Source organism: Salvelinus namaycush, chromosome 3, assembly GCF_016432855.1.
Source record: "Salvelinus namaycush isolate Seneca chromosome 3, SaNama_1.0, whole genome shotgun sequence".
In the NCBI taxonomy this organism is placed as follows: domain Eukaryota; kingdom Metazoa; phylum Chordata; class Actinopteri; order Salmoniformes; family Salmonidae; genus Salvelinus; species Salvelinus namaycush.
In genome coordinates, this window is record NC_052309.1 from 51,862,710 (window position 1) to 51,890,028 (window position 27,319).

Genomic DNA, 27,319 nt, shown 5'->3' on the forward strand with positions numbered 1-27,319 from the left:
ATGATTTTCTTTCTATTTTTGCAACTGGAAGTGGTATGACCAGGCATTGACATAGAAAGGTGTTGCACAGTACCCACATCATATTTTGCAATGACATAATTGTTGACATGAACAAATGTGGCCATGACTATTTGCACTAATGGGCAACACATTAACATATTGATACAGTGGAATTGAATGCTATTGTTCCATCCCCGAGCCCTCCCCTCCAAATGGAATCTATCAGGCCCACATTTACAGTGTGTGTGTGTGCATGCATGCCTGCGTGTGCGTGTCTGTCTGTCTGTGTAAGAAGGGGAGACTGTTCAGTACCCGTCTCTACTGATTACCTCTCTGGCAGCGAGGCTGGATCTCCCCCTCAGACCCCCTGACCCTGAGTTAATCTAACAACAGCGTGGCAGAACAGAACAGGGGGATGGGGTGGAGGAGAGGAGGGGTGGAGGAGAGTGGAAGGGGAACCAAGGGGGAACCAGGGATCTTGTTAGAGGGACTGCGACCCTCTCTTGTGCGCTCATTAAATGCAGATTGCTGATGCCTCTTTTTCTAGTTCCAACTCCCCCACTCCCCCCTCTCTCCCCCTGCCCTGCAGCACTTTACCGCAGCCCCTGCGCTCCCTGTACAGAAACACTTCCCATATACACAACGCTTCTCTCCCCCACTCCAGCACTGTCAGCAGTGTACAGTAGGCTGCCTGCCTACCTGTCTGCCTGCCTGTCCTCCAAATAGCATGACGGGCGGCCACAGCCCCAGTGGACATCAACTGATACAGCGGTCTGTTTATCTCTCAACCAGGCTGGCGGGATGCTAATAGGTTGGGACCTGCTTGAATTGCCACCAATTTGAGCCTGATCACTGTAGGCTGTTTTATACTATGTACCAGGGATTGGCGACCCTGGTCCTGGAGTGCCACGGGTACATCATGTTTTTGATTTAACCCACCTAGAAGACCAGGTGTGTTGAATGTAGGCAATCGCTGAACAGATCAATTAGCTCAGTTGGCCAAGTGCCTAGAAGTTGAACCTGCGGCACTCCAGGAAAAGGGTTGCCTGCCCCTGCTGTACCCCTTCAGGAAGCCTTCGTGCTCCAGACTGTGGCTTCCTAGAAGTATTAGGAAGTCATACTGAGGCTAGGCTATTTATAACCTCTATATTCTCCCTGGGTTACATAGTACGGGCTAAAAAGGCACACATGTAAACAGACACAAACACAAACCTCTTGGGGTGCCTCCTATGGTACACAGAAAGAATGTACCAGACCAAAGCCAGGCTACGGGTAAGGGTCAGAGTTATATACCACATTGCCAAAGGAAAATCCAAAAACTGAATGCATGGCTGGAGTGGAGGTTTGTGAAAAAAACAGAACAGGAGTCCTCTGCATTGAATGTATGCTGATCTATTGGATTTCAATAGAGCAGTATACCAAGGTAGGGAGTCTTGTCAATGTCAGTTTGGCTGCCGACTGGTTGTATGCTGCTGACGTAGGTTTCGATTAAAATTCCCTGCCTGGCCTGGATCAGCTTTAAAACATACTGACACTTTAATCACCACACCAATTTCATCGCCACATTTTCCATGGATTTTTTTTCAATCAATACTTTTAAAGGCCCAGTGCAGTCAAAAAACGGATTTTCCTGTGTTTTATATTTCCATTCTATGAGGTTGGAGTAATACTGTGAAATGTTGAAATTTATGATAATGCCTTTTTAGTGTAAGGGCTATTTGAAAAGACCGCCTGAAATTTCTGCTTGTTTTGGTGGGATGGAGTTTTGGCCTGCCTGGTGACATCACATAAATGAGTTGATAGACCAATAAGAGTTCCAAACCTCTGTCACGTTCCTGACCTGTTTTCCTTTGTCTTGTATTTATTTAGTTGGTCAGGGCGTGAGTTGGGTGGGTTTGTCTATGTGTGATTTTCTATGTTGGGATTTTGTGTTTGGCCTGGTATGATTCTCAATCAGAGGCAGCTGTCAATCGTTGTCCCTGATTGAGAATCATACTTAGGCAGCCTGGGTTTCACGTGTGTTTTGTGGGTGTTTGTTTCCGTGTTAGTGTTTTCACCACACGGTACTGTATTAGGTTTCTGCACTTCGTTTATTTGTTTTGTATTTCAGTGTTCATTGTTTGTTATAATAAATCATCATGAGCACTAACCACTCCGCATATTGGTCCGATCCTTCTCGCCTCTCCTCGTCCGAGGAGGAAGAATATGACAGCCGTTACAACCTCTCTGCCATAATAACAGCTAGTTTTCAGTTTTCCCCTCCCCACTCAGACCACTCCCATACAGTCTTACACGGAACCCAAACCGTGCACCATCGTGCGCTATCGTGCATAAATGTATTTTGCCCCCCCACACCAAACGCGATCACGACACGCAGGTTAAAATATCAAAAGAAACTCTGAACCAATTACATTAATTTGGGGACAGGTCGAAAAGCAATTTAGCTAGCTAGCTTGCACTTGCTAGCTAACGTTAATTTGTCCTATTTAGCTAGCTTGCTGTTGCTAGCTAATTTGTCCTGGGATATAAACATTGAGTTGTTATTTTACCTGAAATGCACAAGGACCTCTACTCCGACAATTAATCCACACATAAAACGGCCAACCAAATAGTTTCTAGTCATCTCTCCTCCTTCCAGGCTTTTTCATCTTTGAACTTATATGGTGATCGCATCTAAACTTTCATTGTATTACCACGACAACCGGCAACAAAGTTCGTCTTTCAGTCACCCACGTGGGTATAACCAATGAGGAGATGGCACGTGGGTACCTGCTTCTATAAACCAATGAGGAGATGACTTTCAGCGCGATCTGCGTCAGAAATAGGAACGACTTCTATTTTAGCCCTTGGCGTCGCAGACGCTCGTTGGCGCGCGCAAGCAGTGTGGGTGCAATAATTGAATAATGTGGATTTCTAAATTTATTTTGCGACGCACGCGACGTGTCCAGTCTGGTCAGCATGTTAGAAAAATGATTGCTTGAGAAATTGCTATTTTCTAAGAATTCTTCTTTTTGACCATTTTAATTGAAAACAATTACAGTAAGGTACTTAACTGTTACCCAGAAATGATTTGATATTAAGATAAAAAATGCCGCACCGGACGTTTAAACACGTGTTATTGCCAGGTGATGAAATGGTCCAGAGTGGAATCGTTTCCTCGGTCAGTGGAATCTATGAAATGAATCTGTTGTTGATGACTGGTCCTAGTATCAGGTCTGCCCCCTGAGTCTCTGACTCGACACTATTGATCTCTCTCTCTCTCTCCAGCCTCTGTGCCTGTCTCAGGAACTGTCTCACAACACAAACACGCATACACACATGCACGCGCAAACATAGACACACACACACACACACAAAAACGCACACAAACACACCTCATAAAAGCAGTCTAAGCAAAATGGTGCCTATCCCATTCTGCTCATGGTATATGGTTGAGTGGTTATTACAGCTACATTAATAGGTCTGGGTTTTATGGGTGTGAAAGGCTCACACTGAGACAGACTCGCTTCTGGCCCATTAACACAGAAGAGAAATCAGCTTTTAGGCTCAGCCCTTTTGGCAGTCGGATATTTGTTAACCTTTTACATTATACGGTTCAGTTGACCTTCTCCGTTTTCGATGCGACACTAAATGTTCTTCTGTTACTCCAGTATGGTGTTCTAGCACGCACGAATGTAAGGATTGATATTGTTAAACCGAGACAGGAGCAAACATTTACGTCAACTAATCGGTGCACTTTCACGCTATTAGTTCGTTCGCAGCCAATTGTGCGTGTTGCTGGATATAATCATTCCTGACCGTATTAGATCACCCATCGTTGGAGTTTTGAGATTCAGTCAACATGAACAGGAAAGGGAAGAGGGACACAAAGAGACCTTGGCATGGGCAAACAAATCATTAATTAAACATTGTGGTACATTTGGCTGGATTCTCCCTATTACATCAGGACCTAGTCAGCAGTTCTGCTCCGCCAGCCAAGTGTACGCAGGGCACTGTGTGGCACGGCATCACCCTCTTATTTCATTTCCCATGCTAATGCTCCCGGACTCCCAACAGCAGTCAAAGCCGGTCGCAGAGCCAATGATGCACAGATAGGCTAGGCTAGGCTAGGCTAGGCGGACAATAACTGCTGAAAAACTTCCCTCAGCCGGCATGGCTGGATGCTGCTAGCGTATACAGTGTTGTAGATCATACGGAGACACGTATTACGCTGTCGCTCTCTCCATGGAGTCTCTTCCCTCTGTTAACATCCCGTTCCAACCCATTCCTCAGCACTGTTAGTAGCCTATGTTGTTGGGTTATAGTGGTGTAGCTCCTCAGGCATACACTGAGTGTACAAAACATTAAGAACACCGGCTCTTCCCATGACGTAGACTGACCAGGTGAAAGCTATGCTCCCTTATTGATGTCACTCGTTAGATCCACTTCAATAAAGTGTAGATGGAGGGAGGAGATGAGTTAAAGAAGGATTTTTAAGCCTTGAGACAATTGAGACATGGATTGGGCAACTCCACATCAGGAAGGTGTTCCTAATGTTTGGTATGCTCAGTTTACTACATTAAGGGTGCATTTACACGTCCAATTATAAATACACTAGAGAATGTTTTCTGTTGTCTCGATCGACCTCCGCGACAGATAATTAGCGCTTTTCACTTTGGTGTGGTGGATGTAGTAGAGAGAGGGTAGCTACTAGCTAACCGAATTGCATATGAAATCAAAGGCACATCACTTTTAATGGGGTACTGTGCTGCAATAAAGTAAAGTAGGGCCTGCAGCCCTGCACACTCACATGCTCCAGATACATATCTTAACTCGTTGACGTTGAACGTTTCAACCCAAACGAATCCAGGAAGCTTACGGGTTGGTCCAAAAACGGATGCTGTACCGATGGTAACCATGGTCCCCTACTGTGCTACGCTGACTGGCATGGGCAGGCTGGTATCAGCAGCTGTCATAGCAGTGACATTCTGCCAGAGGCACTGAGGGATCGCTCTGATCTGTCTTACAGCCATCTTGGAGACACTTGTGTTCACTCCGCGGCTCTTCCTGTGCCAGACAGCTCTATCGCAACACACACGCAAAACACACACACAAAACACACACACAGTTCTCTCTAACCTGTGGCATATGTCAGCAATAAAACGTGTATTACAGAAGCAGAGGGTCCCAGATGCTCCTGTAATGGAGACAAATGTTCATGTGTGGGGCAATTTAGACCAGGTGTGTGTGTGTGTGTGTGTGTGTGTGTGTGTGTGTGTGTGTGTGTGTGTGTGTGTGTGTGTCTGTGTGTGTGTGTGTGTGTGTGTGTGTGTGTGTGTGCGTGCATAGATGGTGCTGGGATGGCAGTTTATATGAAGGGGCTGCCTGCTGCAGAGATTACATGTGAGCTCATTATCATGGACCAGATGTCTCTCTCTCCATCTCTCTCTCCCTCGCTGTCTCTCTCCTATGAAATTGCTCTAACTGTTGATTCTGATCCAATGCTGTGCAGTCAACTGGTGATCTCCATCTTCTTTTGAGCAGATGGCAGAGGTTGAGAGAATGGAACGAGAGCGAGGGCACAGAGCAGCATGATCCAGCAGTTAGAAACAGTTAGTTGCACGTTCCATTTCCAGCCAGGGAGTGATACTGCCTTCTTGCTCGTGGCTCCGTCCCAAGTTAACTTTACTTACTAACGAAATGGACAGAATCAAGAATCAAAGAGGCATGCTGTCTTGATTACAGCTGTTGCAATGCAATGATAAACACGAGTGGTCTGACTGTAAATAGCTGATAGCCACTGATGTGTTTACATTGGCTATTATAATTTGTATCACCATTACGTTGCGAGACGTATTTGTCACATGCGTGTTCCATTAGCTCATGGCTGTTGTAGTGGCTGTTAGTGTAACGGAGGAGCTGGCTCCACCAAGCATGTCCAGTCTAATGCTGGAGGTTATTTATGTGACTCTGCAGAGTGCTGTAGAGCCAGAGGCCCTCTCCTCGCCTCCCCTCTCCTCTCCTATCATATGCTGTGGCTGAAACAGAGAGTTACAGCTACAGTACCTGCCTCAGCAAAAACACCCTTTATTCACACACAGCAATCCCCCCGTCAGCATCCACAGCCAATACCCGGGGGGAGGAAACTGTCTGCTCAGGCGCTGGCAGCCAACAAGAGAGAGACAGAGCAATGGGGAGTCAGTCAGAGACCTGCTAATGCTGCTGGAGCCCAGAGTCTATTCTCCAGTAGAAACTGGGTGGTTCGAGCCCTGAATGCTGATTGGCTGACAGCCGTGGTATATTAGACCGTATACCACGGGTATGACAAAACATTTCTATTTTCTGCTCTAATTACGTTGGTAACCAGTTTATAGTAGCAATAAGGCACCTCGGGGGTTTGTGGTGTATGGCCAACATACCGCGACTATGGGCTGTATCCAGGCACTCCGCGTTGGGTCGTGCTTAAGAACAGCCCTTAACCGTGGTATATTGGCCTTATACCACACCGCCTCGTGCCTTATCGCTTAAGTATAAAAGGAGAAGAAAGCAGGAGTTCACCTAGCCCTGTGACTCTGGATGTGGCTGTGGCTGCAATGTGGCCCCGGCCCCAGCCCTGGCCCTGGTGATTCAGCCCGTGCAGCTCCAGCTTCAGTCAATCCCACCAGTGATGTATGGCCCCAGAGCTGCCTCGGGACCGCAACAAAGACAGCTGGCCAATCTGCATTGCAGCAAAGGTCCCTCATACACTGATGTGCAGTGCACACGCTCATAGAGACTGGGGCGATTGTGCATAAACGCACACGTAGCTACATACTGGTCTGTACACACAGATGCAGTACACTGCAACATATTGGAGGTAAAAAAAAGCATTGCCATTCAGCTGTTCTTCTGCTCAATCACATCCTGCACATTTTCCAGATCTGCAGCGTCATCAGAAACCCAAGCAATGCAGTGTAAAGATTTCATATGCTGCTGGAACAAGAGACATTCACTGGAAGCTCACACCTTGACTTTGACTAGGAAGCAGTGCAGCGCTCAGAATCCCAGTGGACATTAGAATAGAATTTGGAGATCAATTAAGAATGAATGGTCTTGTTAACGCTCCTCTTTCAACATCGTTATCATTTCACTATGATCTGCAATGTTCTGCTGGAGCGAGCCAGCTTGCGTCAGCATCATTTTAATTGAGCAGCATTTGAAATGCATTTTTAAACCTCCACCTCAAAGAAAAGTATTGGAAGTCTACCCCCAAGTGAAATATAGCATTCAATGGGCAGTTGTCTTATATGTCAGTTGCGTTGCATTTCACAAATGATACAAATATATCATGTGACAACAAAAACAACACATTTCATTCTTCCACTCAAAACAGATTTTCCCTAGGCCCATGGTTTCATAAGCTTAGTACCTCAGTGCCGTGGTGCTGAACTGGGGTTGGGGGCACTGAACTGGGGTTGGGGGCACTGAGCTGGGGTTGGGGGAGTGCCAGTTATTGACTGGGCTGCAGTAAGCTGCCTGTGCCAAGCCAAACAGCCCCTGGCCACTCTCCCCGATTTATTTATGAAAATAAATATTCCAGCAGCCCCGGGGGCCACATTCATTATTCCTAAAGAAAATCCTCAGCTCATTCTGGCCCCGGTACAGTGTAAGGGGAGGCGGGGGGGGACGACAGTTTGTGTGATTTAGATAGTCAAGCCGCAGTTTTTATTGTCTGCATTAGCATAGGATCCGTCTATTTTGTGACAAAAGAGCATTTGCATGGGCATGAGGGTGGAGTGATAGGTTTCGGGGCATATTCTAATGACCACCTGCCTCTGGCCTTTCACACAACAACACCAGGAGGTGGCTGCATGAAATCTCTGATGATATTTTAAGATCAGCCTTTGGATCTGAATTTTATTGAAATCGTTGGGAGGATGTAGATTAAATTATGTAGGCCTAGTTATGGTCTCGAATTGCTGATCTTCAAATGGAATTGGGCTGGGAATGAACACATGCCCTGAGCCAACCTCTATACACACCTAATGAGAGGCACTGAACAGAACAGACAGAACGGCACACTGCAGGGGCCCTCTGTTAATGGCCGTGAAGGGTGTGTGTGTGTGCGTGCGGGCAAATGACCAAACTGGCCTCAGGTCCTACCTTGAAAGCAGACCCTGTCATGTGATGATGTCATGCTCTGAGGGAGCTGCTGGTGTTCGTGGTGAGATGACAGAGCAGTGTGTGATCCAGCCAATCAGAGAGACACAGTGTGTGCCAGTCGTCACCTCAGGACCAGGCCTCCTCAGATATCTCTCTCTCTCTCTCTAGCTTCTGTGATCTGGTCATGGACTTGGGGCAACGCTTTAGGTGCAGTGCAATCTGCTCTCCTGCAGATGACTCCATGTTTCCTGATGAGCCAGTGCCACATAAACCATTCTGACCATGTCAGTGAGGCTCGGTATGTTATGATGTATTAGTTTGTTGTTATCGGGTGAGGTGGGGTGGGGTGGGGGGCACGATTTTGAACAGTGAGCAGATTGCTGCAAATAGATTTTTCAGAGGGATTTATGGCTGTGTGTGGACGCCAGGGGCACAACATAGGATTATCAGGCCTGTCTAAGCCACTTAGTGCTGTGGGTCAACTTAGCCTTCCAGCATGTAGGGAAGGAAGGATGGGAAACTCCCCAATGACCCCAATGCCCTAGACCCTTCCGTTAGGAAACATTCCAGCGGACTTCTAAGAACAGCTGATTGAGTAGATTTACCGCCATGTTTCACTTGGAAAAGATACACGACCGATGTGTCAAGACTGCAATGTTGATTTGGTTTATTTGAATACGTGTATGTTGTTGACACTGTGATTACTTTGCTCGTACGTTGAGGTGCTCCGTTGCGTGGCTATTTGCATCGTTGCATTTCTTTGAATCTAGACTTTAAGGTGAGACCAGTGCAGTGAGTTCACAGTGTGTTTGTTTCACAGGAAATGGGGGCCATTCCTGATAGGTGCAGTTTATCCTGAAGTCAATCCTTTAGACACGTAATTCAGCAGCACAGACTCAGCCTGCTAATCTCTGGCCCCACGCAGGTGTTGTTTAGCAATGCATTAAAGCCAGCAAGCTGCTGCGTCTCTGTCTCTCTCGCTCTGCCTCTCTCTCTCGCTCTGTCTCTCTCTCTCTCTCTCTCTCTCGCTCTGTCTCTCTCTCTCTCTCGCTCTGCCTCTCTCTCTCGCTCTGCCTCTCTCTCTCTCTCTCTCTCTCTGTCTCTATCTCTCTCTCTCTGCCTCGCTCTGCCTCTGTCTCTCTCACTCTGCCTCTCTCTCTCTGTCTCTCTCTCTCTTCCTCTTTCTCTGATACTACCTGGAACTCCGCTTATACAACTGTTTCTGGGCAGAGCTACAGATGTTTGTGGGTCCATCCCAACCATGTAACACAAGAACTTCAAAGCATGTAGTCTGTCTGAGCTCTGGTACTGGACAGTGTAGGGTTAGGACCTGTCTCGAGTCTGCTCTCTGTCTATGTTACTTACTGTTCTCTTGAGAGCTTGTTAACTGCTCACTAGCCTGTCTGGTTCTTGACTAAAGCTGATTGTACGGTCAGTGTTTATTTGTTTCCTCGTTATACAAGCATAGGTACATAGGTATGTTCCCTGCTTACTCTTGCACAATGTACACAACACATAGGCCCACATTAGCATTGTTTTGGATCAAACAAACAAACAATGCAATGTCTGAGAAAGGGAACAATGCAAAATGTGTTATACAGTGGCCGGGGGTGTCAGGCACATTGTTTACTGATGCTTGTTTAGTCCTGGTTGGTAATACCTTTGTCACAGAGAGGACACAGTGCCTCTGTGCCCTCCAGCACATTGAGATGAAACATTTGACTCCTGGTTTTAATAATAATTTTAAAAAACTCATCCTTCTCCGGTGTCGGCCCTGCTGCCCTCTGCACCTCAATCTCAGTGTCCTACGTCTGAATCGACCGCTATCTGCATCTTCTCTATTCTAATTTTAGCCTTTCGTCTGGGGCTGATATGTGCGTTGGAGGTAGACTCAGGGATCCAATCTCCATTGCAATCAGCACTAGGCTGCAGGAGCGAGGGCGCCCCACCATGGCACCTCCGATACTCATTCCACGGCACGGGTTGAATATTATAGGTGAGCGTGTGTGTGTGTGTCCAGATGTGTAGATGTGCGTGAAATGGATGGATGGGGAGCAGTGATAAACTCAGCTCTTGTCCCCTTCCACAGTGTCGCGCTGACATTATTACACAAGATGGATTTGTGTTATCAGGGCGGCTGGGCTCTCATGCAGCACCTCGACCCCTGACCCCCAGCGTTTGAAAGCCCCACTGGCTTTGTGATTTATTCTCTCTCTCTCTCTCCATCTGACTCGACGGCCAGCATCATCGAGCCTGCGTTATAGAGAGAATCGAAATCCCGAGCCTTACAGAACAGACAGGCCTTTGACGAATCCACTCAGCACAGAGTGCCACGTAGTCAGGTGTTCAAACCTGACCAGTGATCAAAGCATCACTGAGATGTCCGGATGAAGGCCTGTTCAGAACAGGACTCCTCACTCCTCTCAGTCCAGTCTCTTATCAACACTGTTTTGTCTATTTTCTCCGCTATTTCTGAGATATACTTTCCAATTAAATATCAACGTGGAGCGTCAGCCTTTGGAGAACTATGACATCGCTCATGTTCGATACAGGCGACCAGATTTTAGTCTGGAAGGTTCCGTGCCGTTGTCTGTACGCGGTATGCAGACGACCTGTCTGGTGCTTTCTTATTGTGCTAGTGTGTGTTTTTTTTTGTCCTCTGTCTGTCAGGGTATGATCAGAGAACAAAGCAGCAGAGCCTCTCTCTGTTCAGAGCAGCTACAGTAATGAGGTCTCCCTTTCTGAACACACACGCCCTTCTAATGGGTTAATCATGGAAAAATGGAATCCGCCTTTGAAGTCACACTCTGTCTGACAAGATATCAGCCATCAATTCACACTGGTGTCCGATTGACTGACGCACGCACGCACGCACGCACGCACGCACGCACGCACGCACGCACGCACGCACGCACGCACGCACGCACGCACACACACACACAGGGAGCAAGAGAAATGTATTCTGATCTTCTGTTTGAACAGACGGTGAATGTGAAAAATGCTCACAGCAATACATGTATGGAGCATACACACCACACCATGTATACTGATTGAAAACCAATTTCGAATTTGATTTCATATCTATTGTTCTTATTTTACTTCACAGGACAAACGGTGGGTGTATTCTGTGTTTGGCTACACCCTGTCCACTATGAAGAAGCAAGATAGAGCTTGGTTGTTATTAAAAGAAGATAACACTTCACCCTCTGGCGCATCATTCCCTCTGAATCTTTCATCTTTGTTGGTGGAATTCTCCCACCATGTTCTCGTCTGATGATAAGGAAAGAAAACGCTGGGAAAAGGAGTCTGAAAATTGGATACTCCTGGGGCCTAATTAGGTCAGCATGTTTCTCATCTCGGAGAGATGATTTGGAATTCTGTTTCCATGTGGATTGTGAATATGATTTAGATGTAATTATTCCTGCCCCTGTACCAACCCCCCCCCCCTCCCCTCCCCTCCCCTCCGCCGGCTCTGCTCTGCTTTGTGTTCTCCAATACGCCTCTTCATCATGGCGCCTGATCAATGCATTGAGCATGGTGCTCCGTTCTGACGCACTAGGTGTGTGTGTGTATGGCAGTGTGGTGTCTGGGTTGGTGTGTGTGCTTGTTTTTATCTTTGTCTGTAGGACAGTGTGTTCTAACACCACTGAGGTAATACATCTGTGACCAAGTGGGTCATACGCTCTCGCTGCCACCTCCTCTTATAAATCAGACTGGAGAAATATTCTATGTTATCTGTGCTAAAAGCATGGTGTGCATGGTGTGCTAGGTACAATCTGATATACTCATATTCTGTTCCATTGAAGCAAGGGAGTAATGGTGCTGAGAGACCAACCACTAAGTGTCCATACAGACATAGAGAGGAGCTGGGGATGAAGAGCCAGGACCAAATGTCTCAGGACAAGCTGAAAGAACCCCCTTTAGCTCGGGACACAATAGTTCCCCTATGCGATGGCTGCAAGGCTGCGACACAGCTTGGGCCCATGTCTTTCTGTCTGTCTGCCAAGTGTCACCATTGTTAGCTTAGGGCCATGACATGAGCCATGAGTTCTCCTGGTTACTGGACAAACACATCAGCCTTGTGTGTGTGTGTGTGTGTGTGTGTGCTATAGTGCCTACTAAATGGCACCCTATTCCCTATATCTATACTGCAATAGGGCTCAAATCAAGTCTAATTTTATTTGTCACATGCGCCGAATACAACAAGTATAAACCTAACCGTGAAATGCTTACTTATTATATTTAATAAATAAACTAAAGTAAAATATGTAAATAAAAAAGTAACACAATAAAATAACAATAACGAGGCTATATTCAGGGGGTACCTGTACCGAGTCAATGTGCGTGGTACAGGTTAGTCGAGGTAATTTGTACATATAGGTTGGGGTAAAGTGACTATGCATAGATAATAAACAGTGAATAGCAGCAGTGTAAAAACAAGGGGGGATGTCAATGCAAATAGTCCAGGTGGCCATTTGATGAATTGTTCAGCAGTCTTATAGCTTGGGGGTAGAAGCTGTTAAGAAGCCTTTTGGACCTAGACTTTTGGACCTAGACACTGCCTAGTATATAGGTCCTGGATGTCAGCAAGCTTGGCCCCAGTGATTTACTGGGCTGTGTTCACTACCCTCTGTAGCGCCTTACGGTCAGATGCCGAGCAGTTGCCATACCAGGCGGTGATGCAACTGGTCAGGATGCTCTCGATGGTGCAACTGTATAACACTTTGAGGATCTGGGGACCTATGCCAAATCTTTTCAGTCTCCTGAGGGGGAAAAGGCGTAGTCGCGCCCTCTTCACAATTTTCTTGGTGTGTTTAGACCATGATAGTTTTTTGGTGATGTGGACACCAAGGAACTTTAATCTATCGACCCGCTCCACTACAGCCCCGTCGATGTGAATGGGGGCCCTCATTTTCCTGTAGTCCACAATCATCTCCTTTGTCTTGCTCACGTTGAGGGAGAGGTTGTTGTCCTAGTACCACACTGTCGGGCTTTGACCTCCTCCCAATAGGCTGTCTCATTGTTGTCGGTGATCAGGCCTACCACTGTTGTGTCGTCAGAAAACTTAATGATGGTGTTGGAGTCGTGCTTGGCCACGCAGTAGTGGGTGAACAGGGAGTACAGGAGGGGCCTAAGCACGCACCCCTGAGGGGAACCCGTGTTGAGGATAAGCGTGGCAGATGTGTTGTTGACTACCCTTACCACCTGGGGGCAGCCCGTCAGAAAGTCCAGGATCCAGTTGCAGAGGGAAGTGTTTAGTCCCAGGGTCCTTAGCTTAATGATGAGCTTTGATTTTTATTTTTTTAATGATTTTAATGATGAGCTTTTTTTCAACACTATGGTGTTGAACACCAAGCTGTAGTCAATGAACAGCATTCTCACAGGTGTTCCTTTTGTCCAGGTAGGAAAGGGCAGAGTGGAGTGCGATTGAGATTGAGATACCAACGTGAGTGCTACGAGGCGGTAGTCATTTAGGCAGATTACCTTCGCTTTCTTGGGCACAGGGACTATGGTGGTCTGATTGAAATATGTAGATATTACAGACTCGGTCAGAGAGAGGTTGAAAATGTCAGTGAAGACATTTGCCAGTTGGTCCGCGCATGCTCTGAGTACATGTCCTGGTAATCCATCTGGCCCTGTGGCCTTGTGAATGTTGACCTTTTTAAAGGTCTTGTTCACATTGGCTACGGAGAGCGTGATCACACAGTCTTCCGGAACAGCTGGTGCTCTCATGCATGCTTCAGTGTTGCTTGCCTCGAAACGAGCATAAAAGACATTTAGCCCATCTGGTAGGCTCGTGTCACTGGGCAGCTCATGGCTGGGTTTCTCTTTGTAGTCCGTATTAGTTTGCTAGCCCTGCCACATCCGACGAGCGTCAGAGCCGGTGTAGTAGGATTCAATCTTAGTCCTGTATTGACGCTTTGCCTGTTTGATGGTTCGTCTGAGGGCATAACGGGATTTCTTATAAGCATCCGGATTAGTGTCCCACTCCTTGAAAGCAGCTGCTCTAGCATTTAGCTTGGTGCGGATGTTGCCTGTAATCCATGGCTTCTGGTTGGGATATGTACGTACAGTCACTGTGGGGACAACGTTGTCGATGCAGTTATTGATGAAGCCGGTGACTGAGGTGGTATACTCCTCAATGCCATTGGATGAATCCCGGAACATATTCCAGTCTGTGCTAGCAAAACAGTCCTGTAGCGTAGCATCCGCGTCATCTGACCACTTCCGTATTGAGCGAGTCACTGGTACTTCCTGCTTTAATTTTTGCTTGTAAGCAGGAATCAGGAGGATGGAATTATAGTCAGATTTGCCAAATGGATGGCGAGGGAGAGCTTTGTACGTGTCTCTGTGTGTGGAGTAAAGGTGGTCTAGAGTTTTTTTTTCTCTGGTTGCACATGTGACATACTGGTAGAAATGAGGTAAAACGTATTTAAGTTTGCCTGCATTAAAGTCCCCGGCCATTAGGAGCAGCGCTTCTGGATGAGTATTTTCTTGTTTGCTTATGGCCTTATACAGCTCGTTGAGTGCGGTCTTAGTGCCAGCTTTGATTTGTGGCGGTAAATAGACGGCTACAAAAAATATAGATGAAAACTCTTGGTAGATAGTGTGGTCTACGGTTTATATCATGAGGTACTCTACCTCAGGGAAGCAATACCTCGAGACTACCTAAGTATTAGACATCGTGCACCAGCTGTTATTGACAAATAGACACACACCCCCACCCCTCGTCTTACCGGACGTAGCTGTTCTGTCCTGCCGATGCACGGAAAACCCAGCCAACTGTATATGACTCGTGTTGTTGTTCAGTCACGACTCTGTGAAAAATAAGATATTACCGTTTTTAATGTCCCGTTGGTAGGATAGTCTCTAATGGCGCTCATCCAGTGATTGCATGCAAAATATCACAATTGGTTAGAAGCCCTTAAAACGGCAGCCATTCCCTCTGGCACCATTCTTTCTTTCGAATGTAGGGAATAGGGTGCCATTTGGGATGCAGAGTTATAGTGTGATGAAGAGAGATGTACGTTACAGTATGTGGCCAACCTGTCAGCAGTATGGATGTCCTTAACATCAGAGACAGGACAGGATAGAGACAGACAGGATGTATAGAGACCGATTAGAAAGAGACAGACAGGATAGAGACAGACAAGATAGAGACAGACAGGGCTAGCCAGGACAGGAGAGCCACTGACCGCTTACGCGTGGATAAACACTTTGTTCTCTCCTGTCTCATTAAGCCTATTGGATCCAACACAATTCACAAATGAGGCCCGTTATGTAACACACAAATAGGAAAGTTAACAAGGTCGTTCAGCTGTCAATCTGTTGTCTCATCAAGCTGTCTGATGATCATCTATAACACACCGAATCTAATTTTGGATTTTGAGCACTGCTGACAACATCTCATTCCATACTGCAGTATTTTCTATATGTATGTACTATATGTATGTGGAAGGGGAGGGGAAGTTTTAGTGTATATGATTATGAAGCAGCAGTGAAGATGCAGTGCGCTGTTGCCAGTTCAAAGCCTAAGAACAAAGTCCTCCCAGCCTATGCTCCTCATACAGCCCCTGCTAGTCTAGGAGGGGGTCGTCATGGAAACCTCCAATTCCCCCAACACACACAGACAACATGGAGGTGCACTAGGGTAAAAAATATAACAACCCAGCCTTTTTCTTTTTCACTCCCCCTCTTTTTTTCCTCTCTCTCTCTTTCACTCTCCCTCCCTTGTGGAGCGATTTCAGTGCCAACAGAAATTGTATTTTAATTTTTTAATTTTTTAATTTGTATTAGGATATTTGAATGTAATATTTTTTTATGTTTAATTCACAAATTGAATCATTGAATTGATAAATTGAACTTGTATTTCATGATTTGAAACTGAACTGAATGAATATTGCATTACGAGTTAAAATACAATTTCAATTGAATTCAAATTCAATATTTGTATATTCAGCTTAAATACGGTAGATATTGCATTCATGGTCTGTGTATCAAGTTTACGAACCATCAATTCAAGTTCATCAAAGTTTAATATATTTCATTCCTCAGATGCATTCAGATTCAGTTCTCTAAATTCAGATTCAAAACCGGAGACCACGTTCCTGGTACTTTGCCAGCCAGGAAAGGTAGAGGAGAACAGATAGAATCAAACTCTCTCAGTGGTCAACAGAAGCTTCTGCTGGTTCCTGAAGCCAATGTGGCATGTTGAATTTATTTTCCTACTATGGATTTGGCTTTATTGTTTGAACCACTTTAGCTATAAGCTATTATGACCCCATTCCCAAAAGCTAAGACTCTCTGGAGCATTCATTTGCTTTCTGTTCCCATGTGTGATGATCACAGGCTCCGTTAGGAGTGTCACAAAAACCGCAATTTGGCCCCCATAAGAATATAGTTTCTATCTCCTAGCCAACTTTTCAGACTAGCCCTGTCATAGCCCTTCTAAGGATAGCCTTTCCACCCCCTATTTAATCTTGCTCTTGTGACTGACTGGGTTCGAACCAGGTCTCCTGAATGTCACAAGGCTGTTGGACCTCTTAGATTAGCACATAGGCATTAGTTCAGGAAGCTAACACAAGTCTTCAAGTCTCCAATAAGGTTCATCGAACCACCTCGGTTACATTTCACCCCCCTTGGACCTCATACTCAGAGATCACGGCACCAATATAACAGACTGGGTTCGAAATCAAGCCTACTGCACAACAACACTTTCTGTGGCAAACAGAAGCAGAAGAATCTGTGCACCTAATTTAATACACTTCACCCTCCTTTGACCTCCTCCTTGAAGAGACCTCCTCCTCCTCCAAGTCACAGGACCAATGTCTAGGCATTTAGCGCAACAGGCTAACACAGTCTTAACCCAGTCAGTCACATGTTAACTTTATAATTACTACCCTTGCCGGAGACATGAGACCAGAGGCCGACTGGGACCAAAAATCGGCCCTGGCATTTCAAACACACCAGCCCATTCTTATTTCAAGGCCCCTTCGCCGGCCCATTCTTTTCCTCCAGGCCCCCACAATGGCCCATTATTTCCCTTGAGGCCCCAACTATTACAATTTTGTGCAAAAAAACAAAACAGGTTTGACAGGCCCACTGGGCTAAAAATGGACCAGCCCATCTGGCATTTGCCAGAAATTCCACATGGCCAGTCCGCCCCTGCCTGATGTCTAACACTTGTCAAACTAGCACGTCTTCAGGTCTCAGGGTAGGTTCTCATCACATAAGCATTGAACACCTAAACTTGCTGGATCTTGAAGACTTGTATTAGTTTAGCAGATGGGGACCTGTGAAACTCACTCCTCAGCCTGAAGTGTCGCCCCTTGCGTATTTGAAGAAGGCCTTTTTTAATAGCACGATGGGTCGGGATGCTTCAGGAGGGAGGTCATGTGTGTTTTTGAGGCAGAAGTCCTGAGTTCGAATCTCCATATGTGCTGAACCGCTGGGAAGCGGTACTCGCTAAGCAGGCAGCGTGGCGTCCTTTACAATGGTGCAACTGGACTCGAATCTACAGTTGCACTGGTACAATCGCTGGGGTTGCTGTGGAGAGAGCTAAAGGGGTGAATGTCGCAGATGGGGATCTTTGAAACTCACTCATCAGCTAATGTTCCCTTTCTTTAGGCACTGAGCAAATGTCTGGTCTGCTGAGCGCAAACTTGAACGTTGTGAAAATGACGTGCATCTTCTGGCACGCGTTGACTGTGAACACTGAGGCTGTACCCGCTTTACGATACAGTTTTAACAGTAGACAACTACTGTGTCTATTTGATCATAATGTAGGCCTACCAGAGTGACCTACCATCAAAATCAATGGAGAAAATGCATCCCATAACATTTTAACATGGAAATAGCTGTTCTATCATTAAGCCTACAGTAGCAGCTAATGTGTGGTGTTCAATGTAGTCCTACATTCCGTGAGACTTTTGGAAAAAATATGCAGGGCTTGACATTAACTTGTTTATCCACTTGTCCTTCAGACAAGGAGGTGACTTGAAATGTGTTGTTTATGCAAGAAACCACTTTACAAAATAAAGTTAATTATTATTCCCATACCATTATTACAGAGAATTAGACAAATTATGCTACCTTCTGCATATTGGCTACTTAGCTTATTCAAGCCTGTCTCAAAATACAACACTGCCCCTTTAAGACAGAAAAAAATATCATTACCTGACTCGCTTTTCAATGATGGCTAGAAATGCACACGTTTTGTACTCTTGTAGGAAGCAACTATTCCCCCATTGCTGACTAGAAATTAGCTATAACTGGGCTAATAACTCACTTACTAGCGAAGAACATTAACAAATGTGCACACGTGGCTTAATGCAGCTCTCGCTTTGATCTCAAAACAAGCGCATCTACCACAGCCACGGGAAGTAAGGGTGCTGAGGTTGCTGGAGAACCCCCTGAAAAATCTGAATAAATATGTATTTTTTTGTTGTTGGAAAAAATATTTTTTCACAAAAGTAGTGCACTGGGGTTTTAATAGTCCTGTATTAGCCGGACCGATATAGCCGCGTCTGCAGTGCGGGCAAAAACTCCCCACCCCCCTGTTGACCAAACATCTATATTAGTGGCTAATATTGGCAATTCCCACAGTAAAGGGAAACGTTGATCGTGTTAACTAAAGGGGAAAACTAGAAGTTGAGTGAAGTTCAATCTCGTGCTTCTCTGTGCTGGCTGATATTTCTTTTGTGCGGCAGTCCCGGGGGAGCTGCGTGCTAGCGCATAGCTTACAGGGAACATTGCTCATCAGCCTGAAGTGTTGCTCCTTGCGCAATTGAAGAAGGCATTTTTTCAATAGAGCAGTGGATTGGAATGCTTCAGGAGGGCAGTCCAATGTGTTTGCGAGGAAGAGGTCCTGAGTTTGAGTCTCGGTACGAGCTGAATCAAATCAAATCAAATGTATTTTATATAGCCCTTCGTACATCAGCTAATATCTCGAAGTGCTGTACAGAAACCCAGCCTAAAACCCCAAACAGCAAGCAATGCAGGTGTAGAAGCATGGTGGCTAGGAAAAACTCCCTAGAAAGGCCAAAACCCAGGAAGAAACCTAGAGAGGAACCAGGCTATGAGGCGTGGCCAGTCCTCTTCTGGCTGTGCCGGGTAGAGATTATAACAGAACATGGCCAAGATGTTCAAATGTTCATAAATGACCAGCATGGTCAAATAATAATAATCACAGAAGTTATCGAGGGTGCAGCAAGTCAGCACCTCAGGAGTAAATGTCAGTTGGCTTCCCTGAATCAGAGGGAAGCGGTACTCCTTAATCAAGCAGTGTGTCGTCCTTTACGTGAACTTCCTGAACTTATCCCTATAGACTTTAGCTAAGTGGACTAACACAGTCTTGTGACATGCAGCAGACCTGGTTCAAACCCAGTCAGTCACAAGAGCAAGATTAAATTGGGGGGTGGAAAGGCTATCCTTAGAAGTCCTTTACAATGGTTTTTGTTTACCACAGTGGGCTTTGGATTCTATGACAAGGCATTTCAACAACAGTTGAAGTTGGGAGTTTACATACACTTAGGTTGGAGTCATTAAAACTTGTTTTTCAACCACTCCCCAAATGTCTTGTTAACAGACTTTAGTTTTGGCAAGTTGGTTAGGACATCTACCTTGTGCATGACACAAGTCATTTTTCCAACAATTGTTTACAGACAGATTATTTCACATATAATTCACTGTATCATAATTCCAGTGGGTCAGAAGTTTACATACTGTGCCTTTAAACAGCTTGAAAAAATTCCAGAAAATGATGTCATGGCTTTAGAAGCTTCTGATAGGCTAATTGACATAATTTGAGTCAATTGGAGGTGTACCTGTGGATGTATTTCAAGGCCTACCTTCAAACTCAGTGCCTCTTTGCTTGACATCATGGGAAAATCTGAAGAAATCAGTCAAGACCCCAGAAAAAAAATGGTAGACCTCCACAAGTCTGGTTCATCCTTGGGAGCAATTTCCAAACACCTGAAGGTACCACGTTCATCTGTACAAACAATAGTACGCAAGTATAAACACGATGGGACCACACAGCCGTCATACTGCTCAGGAAGGAGACGCGTTCTGTCTCCTAGAGATGAACGTACTTTGGTGCAAAAAGTACAAATCAATCCCAGAACAACAGCAAAGGAAATTGTGATGATGCTGGAGGACATAAAAAAGCCATACTACGGTTTGCAACTGCATATGGGGACAAATATCGTACTTTTTGGAGAAATGTCCTCTGGTCTGATGAAACAAAATTAGAACTGTTTGGCCATAGTGCCCATCGTTATGTTTGGAGGAAAAGGGGGAGGCTTGCAAGCTGAAGAGCACCATCCCAACCGTGAAACACGGGGGTGGCAGCATCATGTTGTGGGGGTGCTTTGCTGCAGGAGGGACTGGCGCACTTCACAAAATAGATGGCATCATGAGGGGGGAAAATAATGTGGATATATTGAAGCAACATCTCAAGACATCAGTCAGGAAGTTTCAAGCTTGGTCGCAAATGGGTCTTCCAAATGGACAATGACCCCAAGCATACTTCCAAAGTTGTGGCAAAATAGCTTTAGGACAACAAAGTCAAGGTATTGGAGTGGCCATCACAAAGCCCTGACCTCAATCCTACAAAAAATTTGTGGGCAGAACTGAAAAAGCGTTTGCGAGCAAGGAGGCCTACAAACCTGACTCAGTTACACCAGCTCTATCAGGAGGAATGGGCCAAAATTCACCCAACTTATCGTGGGAAGCTTGTGGAAGGCTACCCGAAATGTTTGACCCAAGTTAAACAATTTAAAGGCAATGCTGGCAAATACTATTTGAGTGTATGTAAAACTTCTGACCCACTGGGAATGTGATGAAATAAATAAAAGCTGATATAAATCATTCTCTCTACTATTATTCTGACATTTCACATTCTTAAAATAAAGTGGTGATCCTAACTGACCTAAGACAGGGAATTTTTACTAGGATTAAATGTCAGGAATTGTGAAAAACTGAGTTTAAATGTATTTGGCTAACGTGTATGTAAACTTCTGACTTCAACTGTATATTCTTATGTGGGGCACATTTTGTGACACTCCCTTCTAACGCAGCATGTGATCATCATAGAGTGAAACACCCACTTCCAGGCTTCAGAGAGTCTTAGCTTTCAGGAATGGGCTCATAGTAGCTCATAGCCAAAACGGTTAAAATGTTAGGGCCAAATGGGCCGAATTGTTTTCAGAAACCGCCAGAAGTTTCTGTTTACCACAGTGAGCTTTGGATTCTATCAGTTCTCTTCCACTTTTCCTGGCTGGCAAAGTACCAGGATGTTGTCTCTGGTTTTGAATCTGAATTTAGAGAACTGAATTGGAAAACTGAATCTGAATGTGTCTGAGAAGTTGAATATATGAAACTTTGATAAACTTGAAATTATAGTTTGTTAACTTGATGCACAGACAATTAATGCAATATCTATCATATTGAAAATGAATATATAAATATTGAGCTTGAATATTCAATTAAATGGAAATTAAATGTTAAAGCCGACTGTAATATCCATTCAATTCAGTTTCAAATCAGGAAATACAAGTTCAGTTTACAAGTTCAGCATTACAATTTCAAAAAGATTCAATTAAAATTCAAAATGATGGAATTCAAATAAAATGTATGTTGGCACTGAAATCGCTCCATACTCCCTTCCCTGTTTCTCTCTCTCTCTCTCTCGCTCTCTCTCTCTTTTAATCACACAAAAAACCCACATCTATCTCTTTTCCTTTCATTCCATCTCTTTCTCGTTCTATCCCTCTCTATTTCTGACATGCTTCTCCTGGGAACAAAATATAATTATTTAAAAGCCTGGTCTTGTTTGTTTGCTTGGTTTAATGTTAATTATTCAAATCCGGACCGAGCGTTGTCGGTAAAAGCACTCTGTTCGCGAGTGTGTGGGAGTGTGTATGTGTGCGAGGGACTCATCTCTTCAGGTCTGAAGAGAGTTTCGAACAATACAAATATACCTGCGAATGAGAGAGCAAGCCACAGCCCACCTGGCAGAGCATGCACCCGTATCTCTGAGAGGATTGCATAGCAACAGTGTACCCAGGCACAGCCTCTAAAACAGATGCATCTGCTAGAGGAAGACCAGGGAAGATGTGTCAAAGGTAGGAATCAATCGACCACAATCTGCTTGAGGGGAAAACTCATGATCGACTCCTTTGTTTTTCAGATGAAAACAAACTATTTCCATTCTAGGCATGCCAGTTGAATTCTCTTAACCTCACACTGCTAGAATCAGCTCGAGATAGATATTCTACTTGATACATCTCAGTTCTGGATGTCCTGAGCTCAATCAATGTTTGGTGCGTTCAGTCGACAGGTCATGTGAGGTAGCCAGGTGTGTCATGTCATTTGTGTTGTGTGTGACGTGGGCAGAAGGGAACCTACAGGGTTAGATAAGGAGACCGAGACGGAGAGGATACTCGCCCGCCTTGGATAGACTGTGTGTTTGGGCTGAGGATAGTTATGCATAATAGACACACAGATCCTCCATTTAGAAGCAAATCCCCTCCGCTGGCTGGCAGGGCAGGGCAGGGCAGAGCTTACTGCTGCAGCATACATAAACACCCAGCGCACATAGACAGCAATACAGGCTCTTTGTCTTCTTCGAGGTTGCCAAATTGTACGGTCGAGTCAAGAGCGGGGCGTGGAGTATGAGACACTTGAGAGGCTGTTAATGCGAACAGTGAGCTGTATTGGCGCTGCGGTGGCACTGATACGGCAGGCTGTTTACACAGACAGACAGAGGGGAGAGCATTCGTTCCCTAAGTTCCATGGTGGTGTCGCAGTTCTTCAACGCTCCCTAGTGAGGGGTCGCTTTAATTAAACATCCCCGATTGCCCTACTTTCCTCTGTGGCTGTGTGGGTTAGATAGTCCTCATCACACCGCAAGACAGCCAACAATGGCAGCTTCCTTTGCCATTTCTCTAAGCCCCTGGAATGCAGACGGGTTATCTTGATTGGCGCACCACCTACAGTGATGCTGCTAAGTGAGACGTTTGTGTTGTCCTAGGTGTAGTTTGTGTATGTTTCTCAGAGTAACAGTAATTCTGTACCATCGTCTACGGTTGGATGCCTGGCCACCCTGTTGGGGTCTGTTAAGACAGACATTGGTCTTCCATCTCTATATATGAACATGAGTGTGAGCATCTATCTACCATCTTTGATATTGTGGGAAGAGGGTGTGGGGGTGGCTCTTTTGTAATGCAATTTCACTGTCAACCACAGAATGGAGTGTTCCGAGTGTGCGACGGGTGGACCAGAAATGTCATTTGTATCTGATCTGATGTGATTGAGTTGTGGAGACACATTGCGGAGGCTTCCCTGCCACAGAGAGAAGCAGCAGGCTGTAATTCTCCAGGTCCACCATACCGTGTTATTGTAGAGATCTGGCGTGTGTGTCGGGGAGATGTGTGAGAGGGTTTTGCATATGAATGGGGTGGTGACAGACAGTGTGGGGGCAAGGGGCAGGGGGGTGCTACTGATGGAGCTAGCCTAGCGAGGGGGCTGTAGCATTGTGAGTGGCCCAGGCTGTTGTTGTAGTGGTGGCCCAGGCCTTTCATCGGCCCTGAGATGAGCTAGTGGCACACATAATTGATCCGATCCATGGACACGCTATCTGAGCAGGCCTTTCTGCCTCGGAGAGAGCAGGCCTTCAAAGACTTGAGGAGCACATCAACTGCAGGGGCGTGGAAATAGACCGCTTGAATGCATTTAAGAATCAAGGTTACGTTTTCTAACTCTGCCTCTTGACCCGCCTACACTAGACAGTATATACAAAAGTATGTGGACACCCCTTCAAATTAGTGGATTCGGCAATTTCAGTCACACCCATTGCTGACAGGTGTATAAAGTCAAGCACACAGCCATGCAATTTCCATAGACAAACATTGGCAGTAGAATGGCCTTACTGAAGAAATCAGTGACTTTCAACGTGGCACCGTCATAGGATGCCACGTTTCCAACATATCAGTTTGTAAAATTTCTGCCCTGCTAGAGCTGCCGGTCAACTCTGTGCTGTTATTGTGAAGTGGAAATGTCTAGGAGCAACAATGGCTCAGCCGCGAAGTGGTAGGCCTCACAAGCTTACAGAACGGGACCGCTGAAGCTCATAGCACGTAAAAATCGTCTGTCCTCGGATGCAACACTCACTACCGAGTTCCAAACTGCCTCTGGAAGCAAGGTCAGCACAAGAACTGTTCGTCAGGAGCTTCATGAAATGGGTTTCCATGGCCGAGCAGCCGCACACAAGCCCAAGATCACCATGCGCAACTTCAAGCGGCGGCTTGAGTGGTGCAAAGCTCGACATTGGACTCTAGAGCAGTGGAAACGTGTTCTCTGGAGTGATGAATCATGCTTCACCATCTGGCAGTCCAACAGACGAATCTGGGCGGTTTTTCATGGTTCAGGCTAGGCCCCTTAGTTACAGTGAAGGGAAATCTTAACGCTACAGCTTACAATGACATTCTAGACAATTCTGTGCTTCCAAATTTGTAGCAACAGTTTGCGGAATCCTGTTTCAGCATGACAATGCCTCGTGCACAAAGCACTGTCCATACAGAAATAGTTTGTTGAGATCAGTGTGGAAGAACTTGACTAGCCTGCACAGAGCGCTGACCTCAACCCCAATCAAACACCTTTGGGATGAATTGGAAAGCCGACTGCAAGCCACGCCTAATCGCCCAACATCAGTACCCAACCTCACTAATGCTCTTGTTGCTGAATGGAAGCAAGTCCCTGCAGCAATGTTCCAATATCTAGTGGAAAGCCTTCCCAGAAGAGTGGAGGCTGTTATAGCAGCAAAGGTGGGACCAACTCCATATTAATGCCCATGATTTTGGAATGAGATGTTTGACGAGCAGGTGTCCACATACTTTTGGTGATGTAGTGCATTTCAAGCCATTCACCAATTTAATTTCACATAGCTGGGTCTTGAAAATAGATTTTAAGGTTATCAATGAGGTGAAGGAAACAGAACGTGACTCATTCAGGCATACAGTCGGTGGGTAATGTACTGTATCACTGTATTGAGTATCTCAGTGAGGTAACGTTTCTCTGTGTGTCTTATCTTCCAGCTGACATCATATCCACGGTTGAGTTCAACCCAACTGGAGAGCTGCTGGCAACGGGGGACAAGGGAGGGAGAGTAGTGGTGTTCCAGAGAGAACAGGAGGTAAGACCGGCACAAACCCCCATTCTCATCATGTCTCTCACATCCTGGCACTCTGTTTTACTATGTCACTAACCATTTGACATCTAGCTCATAAACCTGCATCGAATGAACCCATATTGAACCTTGAATGAAATAACATCACATGCATTACCATTCATAAACGTCCTATTTTCAGGACCCTGTCTCTCAAAGATAATTCGTAGGAATACAAATAACTTCACAGATCTTCATTGTAAAGGGTTTAAACACTGTTTCCCATGCTTGTTCAATGAACCATAAACAATTAATGAACATGCACCTGTGGAACGGTCGTTAAGACACTAACAGCTTACAGACGGTAGGCAATTAAGGTCACAGTTATGAAAATGTAGGACACTAAAGAGGCCTTTCTACTGACTCTGAAAAACACCAAAATAAAGATGCCCAGGGTCCCTGCTCATCTGCGTGAATGTGCCTTAAGCATGCTGCAAGGAGGCATGAGGACTGCAGATGTGGCCAGAGCAATAAATTGCAATGTCCGTACTGTGAGACGCCTAAGACAGCACTACAGGGAGACAGGACGGACAGCTGATCGTCCTCGCGTGGCAGACCACGTGTAACAACACCTGCACAGGATTGGTACATCTGAACATCACACCTGTGGGACAGGTACAGTATGGTAACAACAACAGCCCGAGTTACACCAGGAACGCACAATCCCTCCATCAGTGCTCAGACTGTCCGCAATAGGCTGAGAGAGGCTGGACTGAGGGCTCGTAGGCCTGTTGTAAGGCAGGTCCTCACCAGACATCACCGGCAACAACGTCGCCTATGGGCACAAACCCACTGTCACTGGACCAGACAGGACTGGCAAAAAGTGCTCTTCACTGACGAGTCGCGGTTTTGTCTCACCTGGGATGATGGTCGGATTCGCGTTTATCATCGAAGGAATGAGCGTTACACCGAGGCTTGTACTCTGGAGCGGGATTGATTTGAAGGTGGAGGGTCCGTCATGGTCTGGGGCGGTGTGTCACAGCATCATCGGACTGAGCTTGTTGTCATTGCAGGCAATCTCAACGCTGTGTGTTACAGGGAAGACATCCTCCTCCCTCATGTGGTACCCTTCCTGCAGGCTCATCCTGACATGACCCTCCAGCATGACAATGCCACCAGCCATACTGCTTGTTCTGTGCGTGATTTCCTGCAAGACAGGAATGTCAGCGTTCTGCCATGGCCAGCGAAGAGCCCGGATCTCAATCCTATTGAGCACGTCTGGGACCTGTTGGATCGGAGGGTGAGGGCTAGGGCCATTCCCCCCAGAAATGTCCGGGAACTTGCAGGTGCCTTGGTGGATGAGTGGGGTAACATCTCACAGCAAGAACTGGCACATCTGGTGCAGTCCATGAGGAGGGGATGCACTGCAGTACTTAATGCAGCTGGTGGCCACACCAGATACTGACTGTTACTTTTGATTTTGACCCCCCCCCCCTTTGTTCAGGCACACACTATTCCATTTCTGTTAGTCACATGTCTGTGGAACTTGTTCAGTTTGTGTCTCAGTTGTTGAATCATGTTATGTTCATACAAATATTTACACATGTTAAGTTTGCTCAAAGTAAACGCAGTTGACAGTGAGAGGACGTGTCTTTTTTTGCTCAGTTTAGATGTTGGTTGGATCTGGAAGAAACAGTGCCAGCGTGTTACAGTAAAGGCTCGCACGCATGGCACCGAATGTTGATCTAGCGTTCGTCTGCTGATCGTTCCGCGCACTGTGTTTCAGGGACCACCCACTGTTGACATCTGACTGTCTTCACCCGATTCTACATGTAAAATTGGTGTACACTCGGTTCGCAAATGATGCCTGACACTCTGTTCAGAGATGCTAAGTACTCTCGGCTAGCAAACACTATTGCTGTGTCTGAGCTCTTATATTCGCTGGGTTACTGTGTAGTAGTAGTTGTAGCTGTAACAGCAGTAGTAGTAGCAGTAGTACTAGTAGTGAAAGTGTTAAGGGTCTGTGAATGT

The 27,319-nt window shown here is 45.8% G+C and overlaps 1 protein-coding gene across 1 annotated transcript in view; it reads left to right on the top strand.

Moving 5' to 3' along the window:
- ppp2r2bb (protein phosphatase 2, regulatory subunit B, beta b) overlaps positions 1-27,319 on the top strand; it is a 57,013-nt gene that overhangs the window by 14,618 nt on the left and 15,076 nt on the right. Inside the window, exon 2 of the mRNA XM_038978430.1 lies at positions 25,218-25,315. Within this exon, the coding sequence (XP_038834358.1) occupies positions 25,218-25,315 (98 nt within the window). The remainder of the gene's footprint in view (positions 1-25,217; positions 25,316-27,319) is intronic.